The 25467-nt window shown below is 48.1% G+C and overlaps 1 protein-coding gene across 2 annotated transcripts in view; it reads right to left on the bottom strand.

Moving 5' to 3' along the window:
- ECT2 (epithelial cell transforming 2) overlaps positions 1–25467 on the bottom strand; it is a 181031-nt gene that overhangs the window by 82963 nt on the left and 72601 nt on the right. For both annotated transcript variants that reach the window (XM_082252570.1, XM_082252571.1), the window contains one exon: positions 7754–7873. In XM_082252570.1, coding sequence (XP_082108696.1) covers positions 7754–7873 — 120 coding nt within the window. The remainder of the gene's footprint in view (positions 1–7753; positions 7874–25467) is intronic.

Here is a 25467-nt window from a genome sequence, read left to right as displayed (position 1 = left end):
AGAAAGGAACCTTACCAAAGGAAGGAAACCAGCTGGGCAACAGCAAAAAACAAGTGCTCAACAGGAGCAACAACCCAGGAGAAGACAAAAAACCCGGGGATACAAAAAACTATCCCAACAGCCAGGAGTCCCCAACAAGGGACCCTATGGAACAGCCGCACTAAGAACCTTGCGGCCAAAGGAAGCATCCGCCGATGCCTGAACATCTACTTTGTAGAATTTTGTGAAAGTGTGCATGGTCGACCAGGTCGCCGCCTTACACACCTGGGCTACAGAAGCCCCATGACGACAGGCCCAAGACGTACTCAAAGATCTAGTAGAGTGCGCCTTCACAGGGACAGGAGGAGCCTTACCCTGCAAAGCATAGGCCTGTTCAATGGTCTGCCTGATCCATTTGGCGATGGTAGAGGCCGAAGCCGCCATGCCCTTCCGAGGACCCTCTGGAAGAACAAACAAGGAGTCAGTCTTACGAAAAGACTCAGTCGATTTAAGGTAAACCCTTATCGCCCGAACAACATCCAGAGAATGCAATCTCACCTCCTTCGGATGTTTAGGCTTCGCGCACAGCGAAGGCAAGACAATATCCTCATTAAGATGGAATTCCGAAACTCGTTTCGGAAGAAAAGAAGGATTAGGTCGCAAGACCACCTTATCCAAATGAATAACCAGGTACGGAGACTTGCAGGACAAAGCCGCCAGCTCCGACACTCTGCGAGCCGAAGTGATCGCCACCAAAAAGGCGACCTTTTTCGACAACATAGACAACGAGATCTCCCTGATCTGTTCAAAAGGAGCACGTTGTAACACAGATAGAACGAGATTCAAGTCCCAAGGGGGCAAAGGATCCCTCCTAGGAGGAACCAGATGCCGCACACCCTGAATAAAAGTGCCAACCAAGGAGTTGGAAGCCACGGGACGTTGAAACAGAACGGCCAGCGCAGACACCTGACCCTTTATCGTAGCCAGCGCCAAACGCTGATCAACACCCGTATGAAGAAAAGACAGCACACGGGAAACCGAGTACGTGCGGGGTGAAAACCCCCTGGACTCACACCAGGCAAAATAGGCCTTCCAAGTACGGTAATAAACCTTCCCCGAGGAAGACTTCCTAGCGTTGATCAAAGTATGAACGACCTCTGGAGAGAGACCCTTCTCCTTCAGGACCTCTGTCTCAACAGCCAGGCCGTCAAAGCCAGCGACTGTAAAGTAGGATGGTAAATCGGTCCCTGAGACAGTAGATCGTCTCGAAGAGGTAGACGCCAAGGGGCGTCGACCGCCAGATTCACGAGGTCTGCGTACCAGGACCGGCGAGGCCAGTCCGGTGCCACAAGAATCACCGTGCTGCGTTCCGAGAGTAACCTGCGAAGGAACCTGGACAGCAACTGAATCGGTGGGAACGCGTACATCAGCCTGTACTGATGCCACGGGGCCACTAACGCGTCTGACGCGTCTGCCCGAGGGTCGCGCGTCCTTGCCACGAACCTTCTCACCTTGTTGTTGAGACGAGACGCGAACAGGTCCACATCTGGAAGACCCCACTTCGCGTACAACATCTGGAAGACAGCCGGGTGAAGAGACCATTCCCCCTGATCCAGGGTCTGGCGACTCAGATAGTCCGCCTGCCAGTTCTCCACCCCCGGAATGTGAACTGCCGTTATCGCCGGGACATGAGTCTCGGCCCAAGACAGAATGTCGGCCACTTCTCGAGCCGCCCGGGCACTCCTGGTGCCCCCTTGGTGGTTGATGTAGGCCACCGCCGTGGCATTGTCCGTCTGCACCCGAACCGGGCAGCCCTGCAGCCGGTCCGTCCAGCGATGAAGACAGAGATTTATCGCACGTAATTCCAGAATGTTGATCGGAAGGGAAGACTCTCCCTCCGACCAAGTTCCCTGGGCAGACAGAACGCCCAGAACACAACCCCAGCCCGACAGGCTGGCATCCGTGGTGATCACCGTCCACGAGATAGGACGAAACGACTTGCCCCCGGACACCATCGGGGACTGGAGCCACCACAGAAGGTTTCTTCTGGTGCGATGACTCAACGAGATCTGAAGATCCAGAGATTGAGGTCGCCCATCCCACTTGGACAGGATCTCCGCTTGGAGACCCCGCGTGTGGAACTGGGCGAAGGGAATCGCCTCGAAGGCCGAGACCATCAATCCCAGACATCTCATGCACGTCCTTAAAGACGAGTGCGGAACGTCCCTGAGGGACCCGACTTCCTCCTGAAGAGTTCTGAGTTTGTCTTCCGGCAGGAAGACCTTCGCTTGTACCGAGTCCAGAATCATTCCCAGGTAGGGAAGACGAACCGACGGACTCAGCGTCGACTTTGGAAAATTTATCGTCCCACCAAACTCCTGTAGAGTTTGCATCGTGACAGACAGGTCCTCCTCCAGACCCTGGCTGGTCGCAGACCGAACCAGGATGTCGTCTAGATACCCCAGGACAGAAATGCCCTGGGCCCTCAACAATGCCAGAACCAGTGCAAGCACCTTGGTGAAGACCCGCGGAGCCGAGGCGAGACCAAAAGGTAACGCCACGAACTGGTAGTGATCCTCCGCAATGGCGAATCGAAGGTACCTCTGGTGACCTTCGAAAATGGGGATGTGAAGGTACGCATCCTTCAAATCGATGGAGGCCATGAATTCCCCCGGAACCAGGGCAGCCACCACCGACCGCAGGGGATTCCATGCGGAACTTGCGAACCCGCACAGAGCGGTTCAGAGCCTTCAAGTCCAGAATTGGACGAACCTTGCCCTCCTTCCTGGGCACGGTGAACAGATTGGAATAAAACCCCCGAAATCTGTCCCGATGAGGCACCGGAACCACCACTCCCTGAGCCCTCAGGTCCCGCACCGCCAGGTGCAGGTCCCGCAAACGCTCTGGAGACAGTTGAAGATTTGAGGGAAAAAATCTGCTCTCCGGCCGAGAGAGAAACTCGATCTTGTAACCAGATCGAACGATTTCCTGAACCCATCTGTCCCGCACACGGGCCAACCAGGGCTGAAGAAAACCGAGCAAGCGTCCCCCCACCCCAAAACTGGGTGAGGGCGCCCCTTCAGGCCGCACTGTTATGGGCTGCAGATCCGGATTGGCCGGACTTCTGTTTACCAGACCAGGGCTTCTTCTGAGAGCCTTGACCTTTGAACGGCTTGCCCTTGTAGTGCGGCCGAAAGGCACGAAAGGACCCCTGAGGGGGCCGAAAATTAGCATGCTTCTTCCCAGAAGCCCCCTTAGCTTTGGGGAAATGGGGCAAGAGAGTGCTCTTACCCCCGGTGATCCCCTTAATCAACACATCCAGGGACTCCCCAAAAAGGCGAGACCCATCATAAGGTAGATTGGCTAAGGTCTTACGTGAAGACTGGTCCACCGACCAACATTTTAACCAAATCAGGCGGCGAGACAACACCGCCACACTGTACACACGTGCAGCCAACGGAACCAGGACCAGGTCCGCATCACAAAGATACACGACACCCTGGTGGATTTGATCCAGCATATCCAGGGTCGCCGGTGAGGCCGAATCGGCCACTAGGACGCGCCTAAGCATCTGCGTCCAACTTGCGATCGCCTGGGCCGCCATGAGAGAAGCAAACAGAGCCTTAAGCATAGAACCCGTAACAGAATAAGTATGACGGGTAAGAGACTCCAGTCTCCTATCCGTGGCGTCACGGAACACCGGGGAATCCTCTGCAGGAATCGCAGTGGCTTTGTTTAAAACCGCAATTGCGTGATCCACTGGGGGTGGCACACACCACCTTTCATCAGTGGAAGGTGAAAAAGGATAACGCAGCTTGAATCTACTTCGTACAGCAAAAGGTTTGCGTAGATTGCGCCATTGTTCCTTAACAGCGCGCTGAAAATCATCATTGCAGGGAAAAACCTGCGGCGTCCTGCGTTTTCTCTGCGTCCCATAAGCCGCCAAGGCGGCGGGGGGACACACCTCATCTTGCAAACGCAGCGTTTGCTTTATGGAAGCAATCAACTCATCCATGATTGCAAGCTCTTCAGGCGAGCCAGGGGGAGAATTATCAACCCCCTCAACATCAGCCTCCACCTCAGACCCTATTAGATCAAGAGAGGAGCGGGACCCCGATAAGGAGGCCCCTGCCATAACAGCCCTATCACCCTCACCCTCAGAATCAGAGGAAAGAGCAACTCTGGGCCTTTTAGTAGATTGAGCAGCCACCAGCATCTGCACCTGAGCAGCAAGGCCAGCCACAATAGTGGCCAAATCCCCCCCTGGGGGGGAGACAGCGGTCCCCTGGCTTTCCACCAAGGCTGTAGGAAATTTTCCCTCCTGAGAGTCCATTGCCCCTGTAATGCCAGACAACAACGGGTTAACTGCCCCTTTTAAGCAAGCGCGGCAAGCGCAGCCCACCGCACCACACTCAGCACAATAAGACCCCCACAGGGAATATGCAAACTGAACACAGGCAATGGATAGCAAGAACAGAAGGGTAAAACCTGAGGAGACCCTCGCCGCTGCTGCTGCCTCGATCGGTGTTCCAGGAAAGAGGAAGTGATGCTGCCAGGGCGCTCTATGTAAGCCTATGGAGGCTACAAGAAAATGGCCGCCATGCATGTAAAATATGTGGCCGGAGCAGGCAAAATGGCGCCGTTTGGCGCCGAAACCGCCGCTCCACAGTGTAGTAAAAAACACACATTACATTCCAGTATCAGAATACATGTCAGATCGCCGCAGCGATCGCTGTACAGTGCCCAAACATGCCAAAAAACATGCCCCACAGCACACAGCTTCACACACTGATCAGCCTGACACAGACAGTGTCACACATCCCCCCCCCCCCCCTTGCAGCCCACAGCATGCAGCCGAGAGAAAGGGAGACAAGCAGTGTGATTAAAGGCAGGTTACACAGTCCCAGACTGACACCCCCCCAGACAGACAGGTCCCCACATAAATACACTTACCTCACATGGCGTGGGGAACCCGCACAGGCGAACAAGCCGCTGCACATGAGGCAGGGAGAGTCGCATTCAAGACGCACAAAATGGGGGTTAAGAAACCGCACAGCGTCCAGTGAGGTAGCCACCTCACCAATCATCCCTGCACCGAACAGGGATGGGTCGTTCACTGTGCCAGGAGCGTTACCTGGCTGAACGCTCGATGGCAGACTGGGAAGCCACTGACCCACGACCTGCGATCAGGGGGATCAGCCCGAGACCCAGTCTGCATGATCCTCTTCGTCCGAAGAACTAACTAATGCTGACAAAAATAACAGCTAAGTAAAGGTAGAGAGAAAACTCAAACAAAATTTTAAAAAGAAGAAAGAGTCTGGGGCAGAAAGCCCCAGCACAGAAAAAGCCAGCCACTCCTGACAAGCTAGACATTAAAACTGGGATATGGTTGCAGGAAGTAGGAGGGTATTGACTGAGGGGACCACCCCTTGAGGGTGGGATATGTTAAAAGCTTTATTGTTAACATATTCTGTTGCCTAGCTACTCCTTCGGAGCAAAGTCTAATACCCCCATATGTGACGAATATGAAGAGGCGGCGACTGTCGGAGGACGTAAGAGAAAAAGTGATTACAAAAGTTTGAATTTATTCAAAATAAACTCATCTGCTCTGTGCAATGGTTTTGCCTACAGCAGCCCTGATCCTCCTCTTCTGGGGTCCCCTGCCTGCGGGCTCGCTCCCAAGCTGCACTCCATTTCTATTGACACACACAGCTCAGCCTAGCCCCACCCCTACTCACTGGCTGTGCCAGACAGGAGTCAATGGCCATAGATGGATCGAACCTCTATCAGTTCAGCGAGGACCGGGCAAGATTCAATCCATCTATGGGCAGGCTGGTTGTACTGAAGTTGATTTATTAGTCAACTCTAGAACAACCAGCCTTTGGCTTTTGCTAAAGCTGCCAGCAGTGATCATTGTGTTTTGCTGGCCAGAAAGACCCCCATCCAACAAACACAATAGCTTCATAGGAGAGATTCCCCCCATCAACAGTTTTTTTTCCCCTTCCACCCTATCCTACATTAGTGCTCTTAAAGATGTTGTAAAACCCCCCTCTCCAACTTATACCTACAAGTAAACCTATAATAAGGCTTACCTATAGGTACTATAAATATCTCCTAAACGTGCACCATTTAGGAGATATTTACTGTATAGTGTACCGATGATGTCATGGGCGCATGTGCTCTGAAGGAATGACCGCCCGTGCCCCTTCTTCGGGGGCCCTTTGCTGTGACCGCCCCCCCTACGCATGCGCAAGAGTAATGTCACGCGGCTCCGGCCAGTAGCACAGCCGGAATGAAGACAGGTAAAGATGGATGCTGCCTCTAGCGGGGACGACAAGGGCTTCATTTGGAGTGGTCACAACATCACATACTAGCACATTATGCCTTTACTTTTCAGGTAACAAAAAAAAAAATCACTGGCTTTACTTCCTCTTTAATTGAGAGGACAGACAGACACACAGACAGACACACAGACAGACACACAGACAGACACACAGACAGACACACAGACAGACACACAGACAGACAGACACACAGACAGACAGACACACAGACAGACACACAGACAGACAGACACACAGACAGACACACAGACAGACACACAGACAGACACACAGACAGACACACAGACACACAGACACACAGACAGACACACAGACAGACACACAGACACACAGACAGACACACAGACAGACACACAGACAGACAGACACAGACAGACAGACAGACAGACACACAGACAGACACACAGACACACAGACACACAGACAGACAGACAGACAGACACACACAGACAGACAGACAGACACACAGACAGACACACAGACACACAGACACACAGACACACAGACAGACAGACACACAGACAGACAGACACACAGACAGACAGACACACAGACAGACAGACACACAGACAGACACACAGACAGACAGACAGACAGACAGACACACAGACAGACACACAGACAGACAGACAGACAGACACACAGACAGACAGACAGACACACAGACAGACAGACAGACACACAGACAGACAGACAGACACACAGACAGACAGACAGACACACAGACAGACAGACAGACACACAGACAGACAGACAGACACACAGACAGACAGACAGACACACAGACAGACAGACACACAGACAGACAGACACACAGACAGACAGACACACAGACAGACAGACACACAGACAGACAGACACACAGACAGACAGACACACAGACAGACAGACACACAGACAGACAGACACAGACAGACACACAGACAGACAGACACACAGACAGACAGACACAGACAGACACACAGACAGACACACAGACAGACACACAGACAGACACACAGACAGACACACAGACAGACACTGCATCTCTCCCCTCCATTGAAAGAAAACAGGGACGGGCTTCACAGTGACCGATTAGTACAGGACCTGGGGATCCCAGATGAGCCCCCGGTTTCTGTACTGGCAATGCTCTGTGCGGTGCACTCAAAGATATATATGCAGTCCAATGGAAAAAAGTCCAGTCCAGTGAGGCTGTATATACGGGGAAAAGGGTTCGGGTAAAAAGAAAAAAAACCTTCAGCCTTTAGAACCACTTTAACAGGTATTTTTGCACTTAATTGAACATACATCAATTATATATTTAACAAAAAGATAGCAAATATGAGATCATAGTTTACAAACACTTATTGCAATATTTTCTATCATCAGTATTACAGACAATCCAAAAGATGAATGTTTGCCTTCAACTTTACAGAACCAGAACAAGTTACCTTTATATTTTTGTGAACATCAAGAATATCTGGTATACTGCCAAAAATAGTCTTTATTTCTTCTTGGGCAAGAATAGGCCCACCTACTTGGCCCTCCTTTTCTAGTGGAACTTGAAATAGCTGAAAAATAAAATTTGAAATTTAAACTACTTAGTCAACATTTAACTATTCTGTATATGTGCTAGTGCGCCCTAAATAAAAGTTCACAACTTAAAATATAATTTAAAAAAAAAAACAGTAGGGAATGCAAGAACATTTAATTACAGTGAAATAAAAATAAATATGGCATTGCATCAGTGTTCAGAGTTTGTGCAAAAAAAAAAAATGCTGAGTGCTAAAGTACTTGTGCACCAGTGCATATATTAATATTAACCACCTCCCACCCAGCCACTGCACATATACGGCCAGGTGGGAGTCTCGTCCTGATCGGACGTTCCAGAACGTCCTTCAGGAGAGAGATCGCGATCTCGATGTGCCACCAGTGTCCCTCGGACACACAGCAACAAAATTCGGCAGGAGGGCCCTGTGATTGGCCCTCCTGATCACATGACAGCTGTGTCCAATCACAGCTGTCATGTAATGTAAACACAGCCGTTGCAACGGCTTTGATCTTTTCTTTTCCTCACACAGATCCTGTCAGTGAGGAGAAGAAGAGAATCTGTGCTGCAGCCAAGGGATCAGTGAGTTTGAAGCATTTTTTTTTATTGCCAATTACACACTGATCACCCTGTTAGTGTCCCCAAATACCGATCTAAAAATCAGGAGCACATCTGTCCGTGGATCATCCCGCGCACATCTGTCCGTGGATCATCCCGTGCACATCCTCACCTGTCTGATCTGACGCACCTGTCCCAGTGAACATCTGTCGCATCTCAGTTCAACATCTGTCACACATCTGTCCCAGAAATTATCTGTGCACATCTGTCCACATGGCGAAAAAATTTTATAGCGGCGAGGAGGTGGTCCATATTCTCCAGAGTATGTCGGATGAGAGTAGCGGGGAACTCTCTGTCAGACTCAAATAGCAAGTATGAGCCAATAGAAAGCAGTGGCTCAGAAATGGAAACGGAGGATGACAGAATCCTAACAAAGAGGCTCAGGAGATTTGAGCAGGCGCAGGCTTCCACCAACAGGGCAACACATCCTGAGGCATCCACCAGCAGCGCAACAACTCCTGAGGCATCCACCAGCAGTGCAGCACTCCACGTCCACGAATATACGCAGGCATCCACCAGCAGTTCTGCAAGTCCTAGTGCAGTGGCAAGCGCAAGCAGGGCATCATGCCTACATGACAGGCCAGCTACTGGTAACGGGGCGTCCCACCCACAACGAGGCAGGGCCCATACTAGCCTTCCGGATGTTCTGTTATATCCTACATGGCTGCCCGATACTTCAGCAGAACTTGTAATTCCCCCTTTTACAGCACAGCCAGGCCCTCAAATCCAATCGGATAATGTAACCCCACTTTATTATTTTCATTTGTTTTCACGGATGGTCTGCTGAACTACATCTTGGAGCAGTGTAATCTGTACGCCAGCCAACATATTGCCAGCAATCCTGATTCATCCTATGCCAGCCCTTTTGTTTTGAAACCCCTCACCGTGGAAGAATTTAAACTTTTCCTTGGACTGACCCTCAACATGGGTCTGACAAAAAAAAATGAACTCCATTCCTACTGGTCTACCCTACCTTGCCATCATATGCCAGTCTACTCCTCTGATGCCCAGAACCCGTTACGAAATGATAATGCGATTTTTACATTTCAAACGACAATGCCCAAGTGCCTCCCCTGAAATCATCCAAATTACGATAAATTATTCGAAATTCGGCCCCTAATCAATTTTTTTTGCTCCAGCTTCAAGCAAATGTTTACCCCTGATAAAAATATTTGTGGATGAATCCCTAGTCCACTTCAACGGAAGGCTTGGAATAAAACAATACCTCCCAAGTAAACGGGCCAAATATGGGGTAAAATTTTACAAGGTATGCGACAGGGCCACGGGCTACATATTCTATTTCAAAATTTTTGAGGGAAAGGACAGTCAGCTAAACCCCCCTGGGTGCCCTACCTACAGTTCTATTCAAAATTATTCAACTCCCACTGAAATTAATTGTTTTGGCCAGTTTGACATTGATTTTGATCAGTCATCCTGCTTACAATTAAATCAAAGGGGCACGTGTAGGTCAGACAAATATAACAACATTTATAATGAAATAACCACAAATTTCTTTTCTGTGCTCACATCATTATCAGTTTTATTCAACCCCCAAGTGACAGCTAGAACAGCTTTTAAACGTGAAGCATAGCTTGACAAGTGTCTTGCAGCGATCTACGGGTATCTTCACCCATTCATCATGGGCAAAAGCCTCCAGTTCAGTCACATTCTTAGGCTTGTGCACGGCAACTGCTTTCTTTAAGTCCCACCATGCTCTAGTGGACTTGGAGGTATGCTTGGGATCATTGTCCTGTTGAAAGGTCCAACGTCTCCCAAGCCTCAGGTTTGTGACGGACTGTCATCCAATATCTCCTGGTACTGAAGAGAATTCATGGTACCTTGCACACGCTGAAGCTTACCTGTACCTGCAGAAGCAAAACAGCCCCAAAGCATGATTGACCCTTCGCCATGCTTCACAGTAGGCAAGGTGTTCTTTTCTTCATAGGCCTTGTTCTTCCTCCTCCAAACATAGCGTTGATCCATGGGCCCAAACAGTTCTAATTTTGTTTCATCAGTCCACAGAACACTATCCCAAAACTTCTGTGGTTTGTCCACATGACTTTTGGCATACTGCAGTAGACTCTTCTTATTCTTTGGAGACAGCAAGAGGGTGCGCCCGGGAGTTCTGGCATGGAGGCCTTCATTACGCAGTGTGCGCCGTATTGTCTGAGCAGAAACTTCAGTACCCATATCTGACAAATCTTTTCTCAGTTCCTCAGCAGTCACACGGGGACTTTTCTCCACTCTACGCTTCACGTAGCGCACAGCATTCGAAGTCAGCATCTTCTTTCTGCCACCACCAGGTAGCATTTCAACAGTGCCCTTTGCCTTGAATTTGTGAATGATGCTTCCTATGGTGTCTCTTGGTATGTTTAACATCTTTGCAATCTTCTTATAGCCATTGCCCTTCCTGTGAAGAGTAATCACCTCTTCTCTTGTCTTCCTGGACCATTCTCTTGACTTCACCATGTTTGTAACCACACCAGTAAATGTCTAGAAGGAGCTGAGTATCACAGTACTTTTAAAGCTGCCTAATTGGTGCTTATTAAGCTTTATTGCTGCTCCCTGACATCCAGAGGTGTTTTCAATACCTGATTGAAAACACTTCAATGAACCTCTGTTCTTCAGAGTGGTAGTATTTAAGGGGTTGAATAATTGTGTCAATGAAGAAATCACAAAAGAAACATTTACTACTGTATTACAAAACCAATTGATGTCATATTAGTTGCATATGGTTCTTTAAGAAGTCCTTGTAGGATTTCATTCTGAATACAATTACAAATGTACACTAAATTCCCTAAAACCCTTTACAGCATTGGGGGGGGGTTGAATAATTTTGAATACAACTGTATATGGGGACAAGTTGCAAAATCGTCTGGCAGCTGATAGAACCACTGTTTGGGAAGGGTTACCACCTATATGTAGACAATTTCTACACAAGTCTACCACTTTTCCGCCATCTCTACCTAAAAAAGACTGAGGCCTGCGGGACAGCACGGTCCAACCCCAAGGGCTTCCCACAGAGATTGATTAGCCAAAAATTAGATCGGGGGGAAAAAGCCAGTATGTGCAATGAAGAGGTACTAGCTCTGAAGTGGAGAGATAAAAGGGACGTCTACATCCTTTCCACAATACACGACGACACCCTGGTGGAACTTTAGACAAGACGAAGTCCCATCCAGAAGCCAAAAAGCATTCATGAATATAACCTATTCATGGGGGGGTGGATATGAGCGACCAGCTGATGTAGCCCTACTTGGCCACCAGGAGATCACTGTTCTGGTATAAAAAAGTCACCATTTATATAATTCAGATAGCCCTGTTCAATTCCTATGTAATTTTTTCCAAGTGTACCCAAGGATCCCTAACCTATTTAAGATTTCAAGAGGACGTTATCATGGCCCTTCTCTATCCCCATGGCCATCCCCCCAAACAAATTCGCTCTGATGCATTAGCCAGACTTCATGAAAGGCACTTCCCGGATATCCTCCCTCGTACCCACACAGGCCACAAACCCCCCAAAAAATGTTGTGTATGTTCAAGTAGAGGAATTCGCCACGACACCAGATACTGCTGTCCCCAATGTCCCTCCCAGCCAGGCCTTTGTATTGTAGGGTGCTATCGTGTTTATCACACTTCAGTACACTATTAATATAGTAAAGACATTTTCCACTATCTGCTATTTCTGTGTATGACCCGGACTGTTTATCGACTATGATGTGAAGATATTTTTCCAGTTTCTGCCATTTCTGTGTATGACCCGGACTGTTTATCGTCTATGCCTCTGCCTTACACGTGAATTGATCTCGGCCTGTTGAAGGACCATGCTTTTTGCCTGCCTCCTGGAACTGATTATTTGCTCTGCCACTGTACTATTCAACACAGGGGTCTCACACAGGTGAGGGGCTCCAGAATAGAATTTGAGTGGAGAAAACTTTTTTTCTCCAGGTTTTTGTTTTCTCAGATTAGGGTCTGGATCTCGGAGGCGTCAAAGAGATTTGGGTGGGAGAAGCCTCTACCCCTGTCCTCAGGTCTTACCTGACCAAGGCCCCCCAGCCTTATAGTGCTGCCTGCTGCCACCTGAACTGGCCACGCCTCTGCCTGCCACCTGAACTGGCCACGCCTCTGCCTGCCACCTGAACTGGCCACGCCTCTGCCTGCCACCTGAACTACTGCCAGGACCAATACTTGAGCATATCCCTGCCTGCTGCCTGGAAAATTCCTGAACATCTCCATTGGCTGCCTGGACCAATGCTTTTCCTGTGCTGGGACAGTATTCGTGCCTGCTAAAACCACAGGTAATCATTTTTTTTTACCCTATGCTCAGCAGAATGTATTTTGGGGTGCAATTCTTGATATGTACATGCTATGTGTTAGAAGCCTGTAGGGGCTACTTGGATGTTGGGCCTCTGTATGTGGCCAGACTGTGGAAAAGTCTCACACATGTGGTATTGCCATACTCAGGAGAAGTAGCAGAATGTATTTTAGGGTGTCTTTCTTGGTATGTACATGCTATGTGTGAGATATATTTTATAAATTGACAACTTTGTGTATAAAAATAGGTTTTCATTTTCTTTCCACATTTTCCAAAAAATTGTGGAAAAAAACGACATGCTCAAAAGACTCATTATGCCTCAGAACAAACATTGGGGTGTTTTATTTTCAAAATGGGGTCATTTTGTGGGTAATTCCATTGTCCTGGTGCTCCATGGCCTTCAGAATTATGAGAGGTACTCAGGAAATGAAATGTGTAATTTATGCCTTTAGAGCGCCTGACGGTGCTACTTGGATTTTGGGCCTCTGTATGTGGCCAGGCTGTGGAAAAGTCTCACACATGTGGTATCGCCATACTCAGGAGGAGTAGCAGAATATATTTTGGGGTGTATTTGTAAGTTTATGTATGCCATGTGTGAGAGATACCTTGTTAATATAACAATTTTGTGAAAAAAAAAAATCATTACCAAAACTATTGTGGCCAAAAAATTGCAACTTCAAAAAACTCACTATGCCCCTTACTAAATACCTTGGACTGCCCTCTTTACAAACAGGGGTAATTTGGGGGGTATTTGTACTCTGACATTTTAGGGCCTGAAGAAATGAGATAGGTAGTCAGTACATCAGGACTGTTAAATTTTCAATGATACGTAGCCTAGCTTGTGGGCTCTATAAAACTTTCACAAAAACCTATTTTCATACACTTACCAGGATTTTTTTTTTTTTACCAAAGACATGTAGCAGACTACATTCTGGCCTAAATTTATGACAAAATGTGATTTTATTGGATTTCTTTTAAAACAGACAATAGAAAATATAATTTTTTTTTTTTTTTTCGCTATTTTTTCGCTTATATCACAAAAAATACAAAATCCAGTGGTGAATAAATACCACCAAAAGAAAGCTCTATTTGTGGGAACAAAATTATAAAAATTTCATTTGGGTACAGTGTAGCATGACTGAGTAATTGTGATTCAAAGTGCGAGAGCACCGAAAGATGAAAATTGGTCTGGGAAGGAAGGGGGTTTAAGTGCCCAGTATTGAGGTGGTTAAGAAGTGTCTGAATTAACAATTTTTCAGGAAACATGCAAAAAAAGGTTCTGTTACGAGTTAAGAAGTCCTTATTCAATTAAATCTTGTGACAACAGTGATCTCTAGACTTGATCGGCTTCACACTATGCAATATGCGGTGCTGCATTCAACCCCAGGTGTCCACATATAAGGGTCCTTTCAAACGAATGATCCAATCAGATGTAACGATTTACATGTGGATGAAATGAAAGCTAGATAGTGTATTACCCTTAAAAACTGTTTATTGAAGATAAAAGGTTCCACTTACATAAAAGATTAGAAAAATCCAGCTTGTTACATATATGTGCACGGCCGCCTGCAGCGCAGACCGTGCAGAGTGACAATGCGGCTACTCCTCCCTCCCGACGCAAGTTTCTACTCAACAGGCGGCCACTGGGAAAACCATCTACAAAAAACCTGAAGTATTATGGCATTGTCATCTCCTGGACCCTGCCTTTATCAAGGTCACTCATTGTCCCCGGATGGATAGATTTCTGGCAAAAAACTGCAGCAGCTCTCACTCACGTTCTTACAAAAATCCAGTTCTCTACCGTTCATGGACAGACGCAGCTCCATCATCTTTAGACCAATGGGATGTTGCAAAGCAGTATAATCATGAGGGGTGGGAAGACAACGCAAGAAGACGCAATTCCCCAACCTAGCCAACCAGGTAACATGGAGCTCAACCAGGAACAACTGGAGCTCACCTAGGAAAAAACATACACCCTCAAAGAGAAACAAAAAAAAAGATTCTCTTTAAAACAGCAGCCTGCAAAACCTTATGACCAAAGGAAGCATCCGAAGAGGTCAACACATCTAGAATTTTGTGAACGTATGCACAGACGACCAAGCTGCCACCTTGCAAACATGCAGAACTGGCGCCTGATGGTAAAAAGCCCAAGAGGCACTCAGCGCTCTAGTAGAATGAACCTGAACTGGGAAATGAGGAACCAGACCCTTCAGTGAATAAGCCTACCATCTACCTTATTCATCTGGGTATGGTCACACCAGACACAGCCAATGCTTAACGAGGTCCTTCGGGAAGGACCAAAAGAGCGTCTGATTTTCTAAAAGACTCAGTGGCCACCAGGTAAACCCTGATTGCCCAAACCACATCCAAAGAATGCAAGGCAAATTCTTTGGGATGCTTGGGCCAGAGTGAAGGCAACACAATGTCTTCATTCAGATGAAAAGCAGAAACCACCTTAGGAAGAAACTGGTCGGAGTGTATCAATAGGTCTGTGGACTACCAGATAAGGTGAGCGGCAGGACGCCGCCGCCAATTCAGATAATCTGCGGGCAGAATAGCCACCAAAAAGGCAACCTTCTGAGACAAGGCAAGCAGAAGCATCTCCCTAATGTTCTCAAAGGGAGGTTTGTTGAAGAACAGATAAAACCAAATTCAGATTCCACTGAGGTAGCGGGGAATCGCCTCAGGGGAGCCATATGGGGAACCCCCTGAATAAAAGTGTGAATTAGGGCATGCGTAGCTAAAGGGCATTGGAAAAACACAGCCAGAGCCGACACTTGGCCTTTGATAGTGACCAAAGCCAACCGCTGTTCACTTTTTGAAGAAAAGTCAAAACACTAGCCACCCAGCACAAGCGAGAGTGCACCTTCAATGAGTCAAACCATGAAATGTATGAATTTTCACGTACGGTGATAGATCTTCCTGGCCTTCAGTAGTGTAGGAATAACTGAATCAGAAAGACCTTTATCCTTCAATACCTGGCTTTTAACAGCCACGCCGTTAAAGCCAGCGACTGTAAAGCAGGATGGAAGATCAGTCCTTGAGAGAGCAGATCTTCCCTGAGAGAAGTCTCCAGGCAGCATCAGCAACCAACCTTATCAGTTCTGTGTACAAAGACCGGCGAGGCCAGTCTGGGGCCACCAGAATGACCGGAAACCACTTCCATTTCTATCCTTCGAAGAAGATTTAGTGGAGGGAATGCATAAATAAGCAGATACTGACTCCAAGGAGCCACCAGTTCTTCTGGTGTCGGCCAGAGGGTCCTGAGACCTAGCTACGAACCTCTGAACCTTCTTGTTGAGTCGAGAAACAGGTCGATGTCGGGTGTCCCCCATTAGACACACAGGAGATGAAAAAATACCTCTGGGTGTAGGGACCACTCCCCCCAGATCCAACACCTGACGACTCAGGTAATCTGCCTGCCAGTTCTCCACAACTGGAATGTACACAGCAGAGGTCTGGAAACAACTTTTCTGCCCAATCCACGATCCCGGTCACCTCCTGGGCTGCCAAGACACTCTTGGTGCCCCCATGATGATTGATGTAAGCCACGGCCGGACCGGAAAATCTTGCAGATGATTTGTTCAGTGGCTCAGATAAAGCGCCAAAATATTTTATCGAAAGTTTTGGACTCTTCTACTGTCTAGGACCCCTGGGCGCAGAAATTCCCCAGCTCTCCTCCCCAGCCTGACAGACTAGGCATCCGTGGTTACCACCGCCCAATACAACAGAAAAAGGACTTTCCCTGGTGTAGTGCTAACGAATGAAGCCACCATAGAAGAGCAGTCTGTTGTGACTCAAAGTGCCCTAGGACTTTGGATCCTTGTTCCATTTGACAAGAATCTCCCTTCGTAAAGGTCTAGTGTGGAACTGAGCAAACGGAACCGGACACCATCAGACCCAAGGCCCGCATGCAAGTCCGCAGCCAACGGATCACTCCCTGCAACTTGGGCAGCTTGTCCGGAGGAAGAAAGACCCTCGCCAAAGCGGAATCCAGAGTGCGGCCCAGATAATCCAGTCTTAATGAAGGTATCAGGGCAGATTTTTTTTAAATTGATGTTCCAACCGAACTCTTGCAGAGTCCGTACAGTGATTGTCAAGTCGCCCAACAGGGCTGAATGAAAGTCCACCCTCAACAGGAGATCGTCCAGGTATCCCAGTATCAAAATCCCCTGTTGGCGCAGTAATGCCAACACCTGAGCCAGAACCATTGTAAAGACCCTGGGGGGGAGGGGGGGCGGAGGCGAGACCAAAGGGTAACGCTACAAATTGATAATGCTCCTCTCCTACAGCAAAGCGGAGAAAATGCTGGTGTCCAGCGTAGATAGGGATGTGTAGATATGCGTCCTTGATATCTATAGAGGCCAAAAAGTATCCTTGGTGTAGAGATGCCACTACCGTTCGAATGGATTCCATTCGAAACTTCTGTTTCTTGGTTCACCTTGAGGTGCAGAATTGGACGTACTTTGCCTTCTTTTCTGGGCACAGTAAACAGGTCTGAACAGAATCCCTGAAAGCGTTCCCGAGAGGGAACCATCACAATCACCCCTTGCTCCTGCTTGCCGAAGGCATGAAGGGGCCGCCTGTGTGCTGAAAAATAAGGGCCCCGTCTATTACGCGGTGACTTGCCCTTAGCGGATTCCAACAAAGATCCAAATAGGTGGTCCCCCGTAAAGGTGAGATCTGTAGAGCCTTTTTAGAAGCCTGATCTGCAGACCAGTTTTTTAGCCACACCAAGTGTGGTTATTATTGCGTTTAGAACAACGCCACTGACGCGTGACAATTTTGCCGCAGTTAGGGGGGGGATCTGCGGGCCCTGAGGGAACCGGCGCTCCCCAGGTTAGAATTTTCTGCACCGATCAATGCATCCACCAACGCCCTTGCATGTGCAGTACAAAAGGAATCATTCTCACTGCAGAGCACCCGAAGTGCATGAACGCAGACCCATTAGTGTCGCTATATGCAAAGCTCACCCTGGGAGCATAACCACCAGCAGGGGAGGTCGCCGACAGCAGTCCCACAAGGAGACACCAGCTAAAGACCATAAATAACCTTTTATAGAGAACATAGCCCCCTATAAAAAGGGGAAGAGGGGGCCAGCCGTGACGCAGATGCGCAAAGTACCCCCACACAACAATGTCCTCACAGCGCCCCCCGATTCAAGGGGGGCACCAGGCAGTTCATATGTTCACCCCCCTGATTGGAAGCCCATCTGCTGCTCTATCACCCTGGTCAGCAGCTCAAACCGCCTGGTCAGCAGCTCGGTCAGCCAGCCTCCAGTGGGCACCAAAGGTGCGGCCTAAATTTGGGGCCCAATCCGATCACGGGTCTGTCGTCAGCCCTATCAGCTTAATCAGCAGTTCGGACAGCCGGGCATGGTACTCGGACAGCCGCGAGTAGGCCCAATCTGGCCTTGTGAGGTGATCCATTGGCATCCGGTCAGCTCAGTCAGGCACTTCGGGTTCCAATGCCAGGCAGTCCGGAGAGCCGCAAGCCGCAGCCTCAATTTTGGGCCCGATCCAGCCATGTGAGACCCAGACCCTCAGGTGAAGAAACAGCCGCTCCCCCCCTCAAACCTATCACTGCCTCAGGGAGCCCAAAAGCATTCCCTGCCCCAGTCACTAATCCCCAGGGGGCCAGGAACTTGCTCAAAGTTCCCCGGTGCTATCCAGACAGCCCAGTCAGCAACAACCACATCCATCCCCCCTTACTGGAGCACATGGCAAAGCCAGCTCCTACCTAACTCGGGGAGGGGAAGGAGGGGGGCGTGGGGGTAGGATGGGGCCTAAGGACCACCGTGACTGTTTGAGGGGCTGGGGGAATGGAAGGGAACCCGGGAGTCCGATCATCCCAAGGAGGGGACCACGTCCACCCAGAGACCGCCAGAGGATTGAGGGGACAGTATTACTCACCATAACACGGTACCAGGTGGGCGCCACTCCGAACAGTCCACCTCCTACCCAGGGTGGGGGTGCTGCCAGCCAGGAAGTACGCTGCAACTCAAGGCATTCCAGGTCGATCGCGTCCCAGCGAGACTTGTCCACTCGCAGGCTCATCCCTTCCATCGGGGCACTGTTCTGGACTATAACCTGCTCACGTTTGCTGGCCAGGCTGGGAGACCTTAAGGATCTAGATTATCCAGTGCGAAACCACAGCCGGCTGTTGCTTGTAGTTCCTCTGAATCTTGGTCCTTCAGGAATTACTTTGTGAAAATAAAAAATACAAACTAACATGTAATATTCCCTATTAAAATCTAAGACCGAAGTCCCAGCAGGGAGCTAGGTCCTATTTCTAAAACTAGGCAAAAACGGATTCCTGATAGTGTGTGGTCATGCCTGCAGGAACAGCCCCATAGGCGTGGTTAAGCTTTTTTGCTGCCTAGTGCCTATTCCTGATAGGAGGAGCATAACCCATTGGTCTAAAGATGGAGCTGCGTCTGTCGATGAACGATGGAGAAATCGTGATTCTCATTTTATCCAGAATCGTGCAGAGATCGAGATATATTAGATATGCTTTATCTTTATTTATTCTTCAAGAACAGTTAAGGCCCCCCACAGGGCCGCCTGAAGGATCTTTCGTCTATGGCAAGCATCCGCCAAGGCCTTAACATATGAGCATAGTGTCACACCACTTCGTCTCTAGTCTTTCTAAAACCAAGCTGATCACATGCCTCCTGCCCATTCCCCCTCCCCTAAATTCCCCATCACGATCAACAATACAACCATTAGTCCCTCCCCTCATGCCAGCACAATAGGTGTAACCCTGAACTCTGACCTGTCCTTTCCTCGCTGTCCACATCTTGTAGACTTCACCTCCGTACACCTCTCCAAAATGTGCCCCAGTTTAAACCACTAAGCAACCTTGTTCTCTCGCCATGACTATTTTAACTCCCTCCTCATTGGCCTACCTCTTCGCAGGCTCTCGATTCAATAGATCATTAATGCTGCTGCCAGACTTCGTCCACCATCCCTCCACTGGCTTCCCATTGCCCAACTAAGAAAATTCCAAACATTAAATACAAATCCAAAGTCATTTACAACTTTGCCTCGGATCTACATTACCAATATTGTCTCAAAATCTTACCTAAACAGTCTTCTCGGCTCCTCCCAAGACCTCCTGCTCTCTAACTCCCTGGTCCCCTGCTCATCTCCAGGACTTCTCCAGAGCCTCTCCCATCCTCTGGAACGCTCTACCCCAATCTGCCTATCTCCCTACTATGTCCACTTCTAGGCGATCACTGAAAACTCATCTCTTCAGGGAAGCCTATTCTGCCTTAAGCTAATAACCAAATCTTATTTCTCCCATCAGTTCACTCCTCAGTTATTACCTTTTTTTTCCACTAGCCCATCCCTATTAAATTGTAAGCTCCCAGGAGCAGGGCCCTCCTAAACCTCTTGTATTGAGCTGTATTGTTGCTGAATTGGTCCCCCTTTATATTGTAAAGCGCTGTGCAAACTGTTAGCACTATATAAATTCTGTAGAATAGCCACAAGGTAAAATATGACAAACTTGTGTGCAAAAGACCAAATGGCAGCCTTATAAGCCTGGGAACCTGAGATCTAATGCTAAAGTTCACTGGATACTGAGGCTTCTGGTGAAGTGAGCCTTCACTGGGAAATGGCAAATCTTCCCCCTCGGGTCATACTGAGGGGGGGGGGGGAAATCAGTAACGGTCTGCCAAATCCACTGTGAAATTGTGGATTAAATGGCAGCCTGTCTTTTGGTAACACAAAGCCTCAGCCTGAAAAAGCAAGCTCATGCCACACTTGCACAGTCTTAACTACATCCAGCCAGTAGAGTGCAATCTGCTTAAGAGCCCTTTTACAATGAGGCACTTGAAAACTGCCCATAAAACACTGAACGATTTTGATGCACCTTTCAGGCGCTAGCGGTGCGTAAAGATACACGACTCAAAAATGGCTTCAAGAACCATATTGAGATGCTTTTCATTTATTTCAATGGAAAGGGGCTTTTTTTTAGCGCTCCAATGATGCTGCCTGCGGGATTTTTTTCAAGGCCCGCAAGCGCACCGCCTAAGTGTGAAAGCATTCATGAATTTTATTAGAAAAAAAGGTTTTTGTGAGCTTTTCATGCGCTTATTTGTTTTTTTTTTTAGCTCCAAAAGCGCTTGAAAAGCGCCTCAGTGTGAAAGAGCTTTAAGATGCATAAAAGAGTACCAAGGTCTCCAAACTACTTTGTTCTTGCGGAGGACAAGAAAAGGTTCCTTACCGGATAAGGTCACAAGTTCAGACAGACACTCTCCTGATTGAAGTGAACCTTGAGGGAAAGAAATTAAAATGTCCTAGATACGCTTAAATGGTTGTGGTGAAACAGTCATAGGAAATGCCAGTGACCGTAAAGCAGAATGAAATAAGTGACCTTGAAATAGGAGGTCCAAATGAACTGATAGGGGCCATGAAGAGCCTGACTATACCCAAAATACAACGCCCTTCTGGGCCAAAACAGTGCAATCAGAATCACCGTTCGCTCTTCCCTCTAGCCTCCAAAGCAGATGGGGGGGGGGGGGGGGGGAATGTATAAAATCAGGTTGAACTGCTTCCAGGGAGTGACTAGAGCATCTACCTTAAAAAGGTCAGAGGACCCCTGGAAACTGTCTAGTCTGTGGTGAGGTCTGGATGCAATTTAAATGGTTGAAAACTTCAGAAACTAAAAAAAATGAATAAAGCATTTTCCTCTAAAGTGGGGTTGGCAACCTGTCGATCGTGATAAGGCGACTGGTAGATGGCGTCCTTTCCTCGACAAACCTCAGAACCTGGACAGGAGCAGCAACGGCATTTACTGGAACTGAACCCTGTGATTTACTCCTGCAGCCGCTGAAAGCCTGCTTCTCCTTTCCCTCCTGGTGGGATTCAGCGGCAGCCCAGACTGAAGGGGGTTAAAGCACAATCACTAAACATCTCATGTTGGACTTCAATCACACCGCAGCGTTCCTGAACACACAATCGCACCACCATTCACTCATGTGCAGTACTTGGGGTGCTGCTCTTCTTGAATGGGGGAGAGTGTATATACGATAAACAGTTCGTACTTGTTCTGTGCACAGAATTGTCCCTTACCCCTTCCTTCACAGTCCCACTTCTTCATTTGGGTACCGAAGGGCACCCATACGGGCTTGCTCCCTACCTGGGTGCATCCAAAAGATGCATAGAGAGGCACAGGCATAGTCCCGCCCCTGTTTACGGAGTTTGACTGACACATGCTTGTGTCTTGGCTCTCCCTCTTCTGCCATGTGAGAGGCTAGAAACAAAAAAAGGTAAAAAAGGAAAGAAGGCTCGTTTTCACAGCTTCTGGCCAGGTTTCCATTCATCAAGTTGTCCGATAAGAGCACAACCAGGTGTGAGGTTTTTAAAAACTTTAGCTTAATTTCGGTCCCTAAGTCATAGGTCCAGTGGAACACCACACAGGTTCGAGCCCTACAGAGGAGGGTCAGCGTACGCAGGGGTATGGCAGTTCTATGGTGTTTCGGCACCTACAGGTTGCTGCAGGTGTGCTCCATCTGCTTCTGAGCTCACGCCAAGTCCATGTGCCCAAACCATCCCTTTCCTGAGAAATGACTGACCAAAGTACAGGTTAACACGCTGGCTTTTTTTCTCAACTCTCACCCTTCATGGGATCTAGTACAGTTCTTACTCATGGGTTTCACATAGGGTTAATTGCACTGCTGTTATGGATATAATCAATGGACCAAAACACTGTCAAAAGGCACAGTCGAATGTAACAATTTGCAATTAGCCACCTTAGATCCAGCAACAGTAGACACTGTTACAGAATAAGGTTGAGAAAGGCTTCATGCTTGGTCTGTTTCATACACCATCTTTCTCTTGTTGGCAACCCTTTGGGCATAGTACCTGGCAAATGCAACAATAAAAAGCGTTTAATAATCGACCGGTCGGCTCCTCATTCTGTTATACCAAGTCTAAATTCATTAATACCTTCCGAGGAGTTTTCTTTACAGTATGCTACGGTAGACAATGCCATTCAGGCAATCTTGAAGGCCGGAGAAGCAGCCTGGCTTGGGAAAAGGGATCACTCTAAACACCTTCAAGCTGCTGCCGATACACCCATCACTGGCATCTGCATAGAACAAATTGGAAAGGTCTTTATTTAGCAAACCGCTCAACCTACGGGGCCAAAAATAGCCCAAAAACCTTTCAAATTGTCCGCAGAGACGCTGAGCTGGCTCCTTTTGAATGCTGGTCTGTTGCAGTTCATTACTTAGATGATTTCCTGACTATAGAAAGATGCTTTCCTGACTATAGAAAGCCCCACGTCCACTCCGCTAAGTATAAATCAAGACTACAGCAATCTTTTCTGCACTAGGGGTGCCGGTAGCCACAAACAAGACTGTAGGTCCCACCAAACTGACCTTTTTAGGCATTTGTTTAGACTCAATTGTTGTGCAGGCCAGTTTCCCCATTGACAAAGTTCTGAGAAAGGCGGCAGAAGTCGAGTTGTTCCTCTGTAGAGATTCAACGTCTCAAAGACCTCCAATCCCCCCTGGGTTCTCTGGACTTCGCCATGAAAATCATCCCTCAAGGTCGGGCGTTCCATTTCCAGACTACTCAGTCTGCTACCAAGCCTACCCAATGAGTGTAGTCACTCTGGACGGTCAGGCTAGGGCAGATTTGTCTACGTGGAGACGATTTTTGGATCACGTGAATGGCATAAACCCGTTTGTCCCACCTTTCACAGGAAATTCCCCAGTTTTCTGGACAGATGCGGCAGCTCACTCGGGGTTTGCAGCCATCTTTGGAGATAATTGGTTCAGAGACACATGGCCCGTAGAGACATTGAGTTTGCAGTTGTTCTGCAGCACCTCTGCCCTTTTCAAAAATGTACCTCATAGTGGCAGCGGCCCGCGTGTGGGGCCACCTTTGGGAAGTCAGATCGTTAAATGCTACAAAGATAACATGGCGGCTTGCAACATAATTAACAAAGGCAGGACCTCTTCCCTCACAATCATGAGCCTCGTCAGGAGACTTGCATGGCTACACAACACTTCCACCTGGTTTGAGCACGTACCGGGTTCTCATCCCACAGCCGCGAGAATCCGGGACAGACCACCACTGTTCCAGGAACTCATCCTGGATTAGCAGTACTCATGGCACATGGGAGAACTCTAGCACAATCGGCGCTCTCGGCCAACACCAAACGCTCGTTCAATCGAGCTCAGTCCATCATCAGATTCGTTACAGAGTTCAATTTTTCGAACCAGTTATTAGATACTATGCTGGCTTTTTCCTCCTTTTGCCACCTAAACCTAGAACTCGTACACAACACGATAAAACTATATCTTACAGGCATTCAGTACCACGTCATTAACACATACCCCAGTCAAGGTACCTTTAGGTCTTCAAACCCAATAAAGAACATCTTAAAAGGCATTATACGTTTGGAAGGCCACAAACCCACGAAACGACAGCCTATAGATGGTAACAAGTTCAGAGCTTTACCCGACATGTTGGATACGCAACTGTAGGAAACAGGGACAGACGACACTATCAAAACCGCTATATTTCTTACGTCTGGACAAATTCATGTTAGGAAAGTTAAGCAGCACCACTAACATGCTGAGTATAGCCAACCTATTCAAAGTAGGGGACCACTTTGTCTTGACGCTACGACAGTATAAAACTAATCAAAATGGGGCCAACAGCCGCCATACCACTATACCCCACAGGCAACAAATGGTGCCCAGGTCGTTTATTTCACAGTCTTCACCAGACCTTAATAGGTTGAGACAAAAACACTCCCCTACTGAGTCTTCATGATAGGCCACTGACTACGTCAAAGTTTATGGAGTACTTAAGAAATCTGTTGTCAAAGATAGGTTGCGATCCTTCAGCTTTCACCGGACATTAATTTCGTATAGGGGCAGCTACAGCATCCTCGAGTCAAAACATACCTATACACAATCGAAAAAACTGGGACGGTGGAAATCGCCAGCATACAACTGCTACATACCTCAACCGGAAAACAAACTCAGACAAGCATTCAAAGAGTTAAGTAATGTTGAAAACGTTTTTTCCAGTGATTGTTAACGGTTACATACGTATTAAAGTCGGCTCTGTTGAAACTATTTTGCCCTCTATTTACATGCCTGCCCGAACGTCAATTTTGGCACACCACAACCAAATTTTGGTAAGTATAACCGTTTATGCTTTTTCGGCTTGGTTCCCTAACCACAAATGGGAAGGCAGAGCCTGGAGTTGTGGGAGGGGATGAGACGGCTTAATTTAGGCAGGACCCTTTCCTGGTCTGGTCGCACCAGACGCAGCCAAAACTTCCGAGGTCCTTCGGTAAGAACAAAGTCTGATTTTCTAAAAGACTCAGTTACCGTTAAATAAAACCTTATCGCCCGAACCACATTCAGAGAGTGCAAGGCAATTTTCTTGGGATGCTTAGGACATAGGGAAGGCAACAATGTCTTCATTGAGATGAAAATTCGACCCTCCTAGGAAGAAAAAAAAAGACGGATTAGGTCGGAGAACCACTTTCTCTCTGCAAACCACCAAATAAGGCGGACAGGACAAAGCCGCCAACTCAGACACTCTGCGGGCAGAAGTAATTGCCACTAGAAAGACAACCTTCTTGGATAACAAAAGCAGAGAAATGTCCCTAATGTTCTCAAAAGGAGGCTTTTGAAGAACAGACAGAACCAG

The sequence above is a fragment of the Pelophylax lessonae genome (assembly GCF_965119305.1).
Source record: "Pelophylax lessonae genome assembly, chromosome: 3".
NCBI classification, from domain to species: Eukaryota; Metazoa; Chordata; class Amphibia; order Anura; family Ranidae; genus Pelophylax; species Pelophylax lessonae.
Note: the sequence above shows the minus strand (reverse complement) of the source record. Positions and strands in the feature narration are given on the sequence as shown.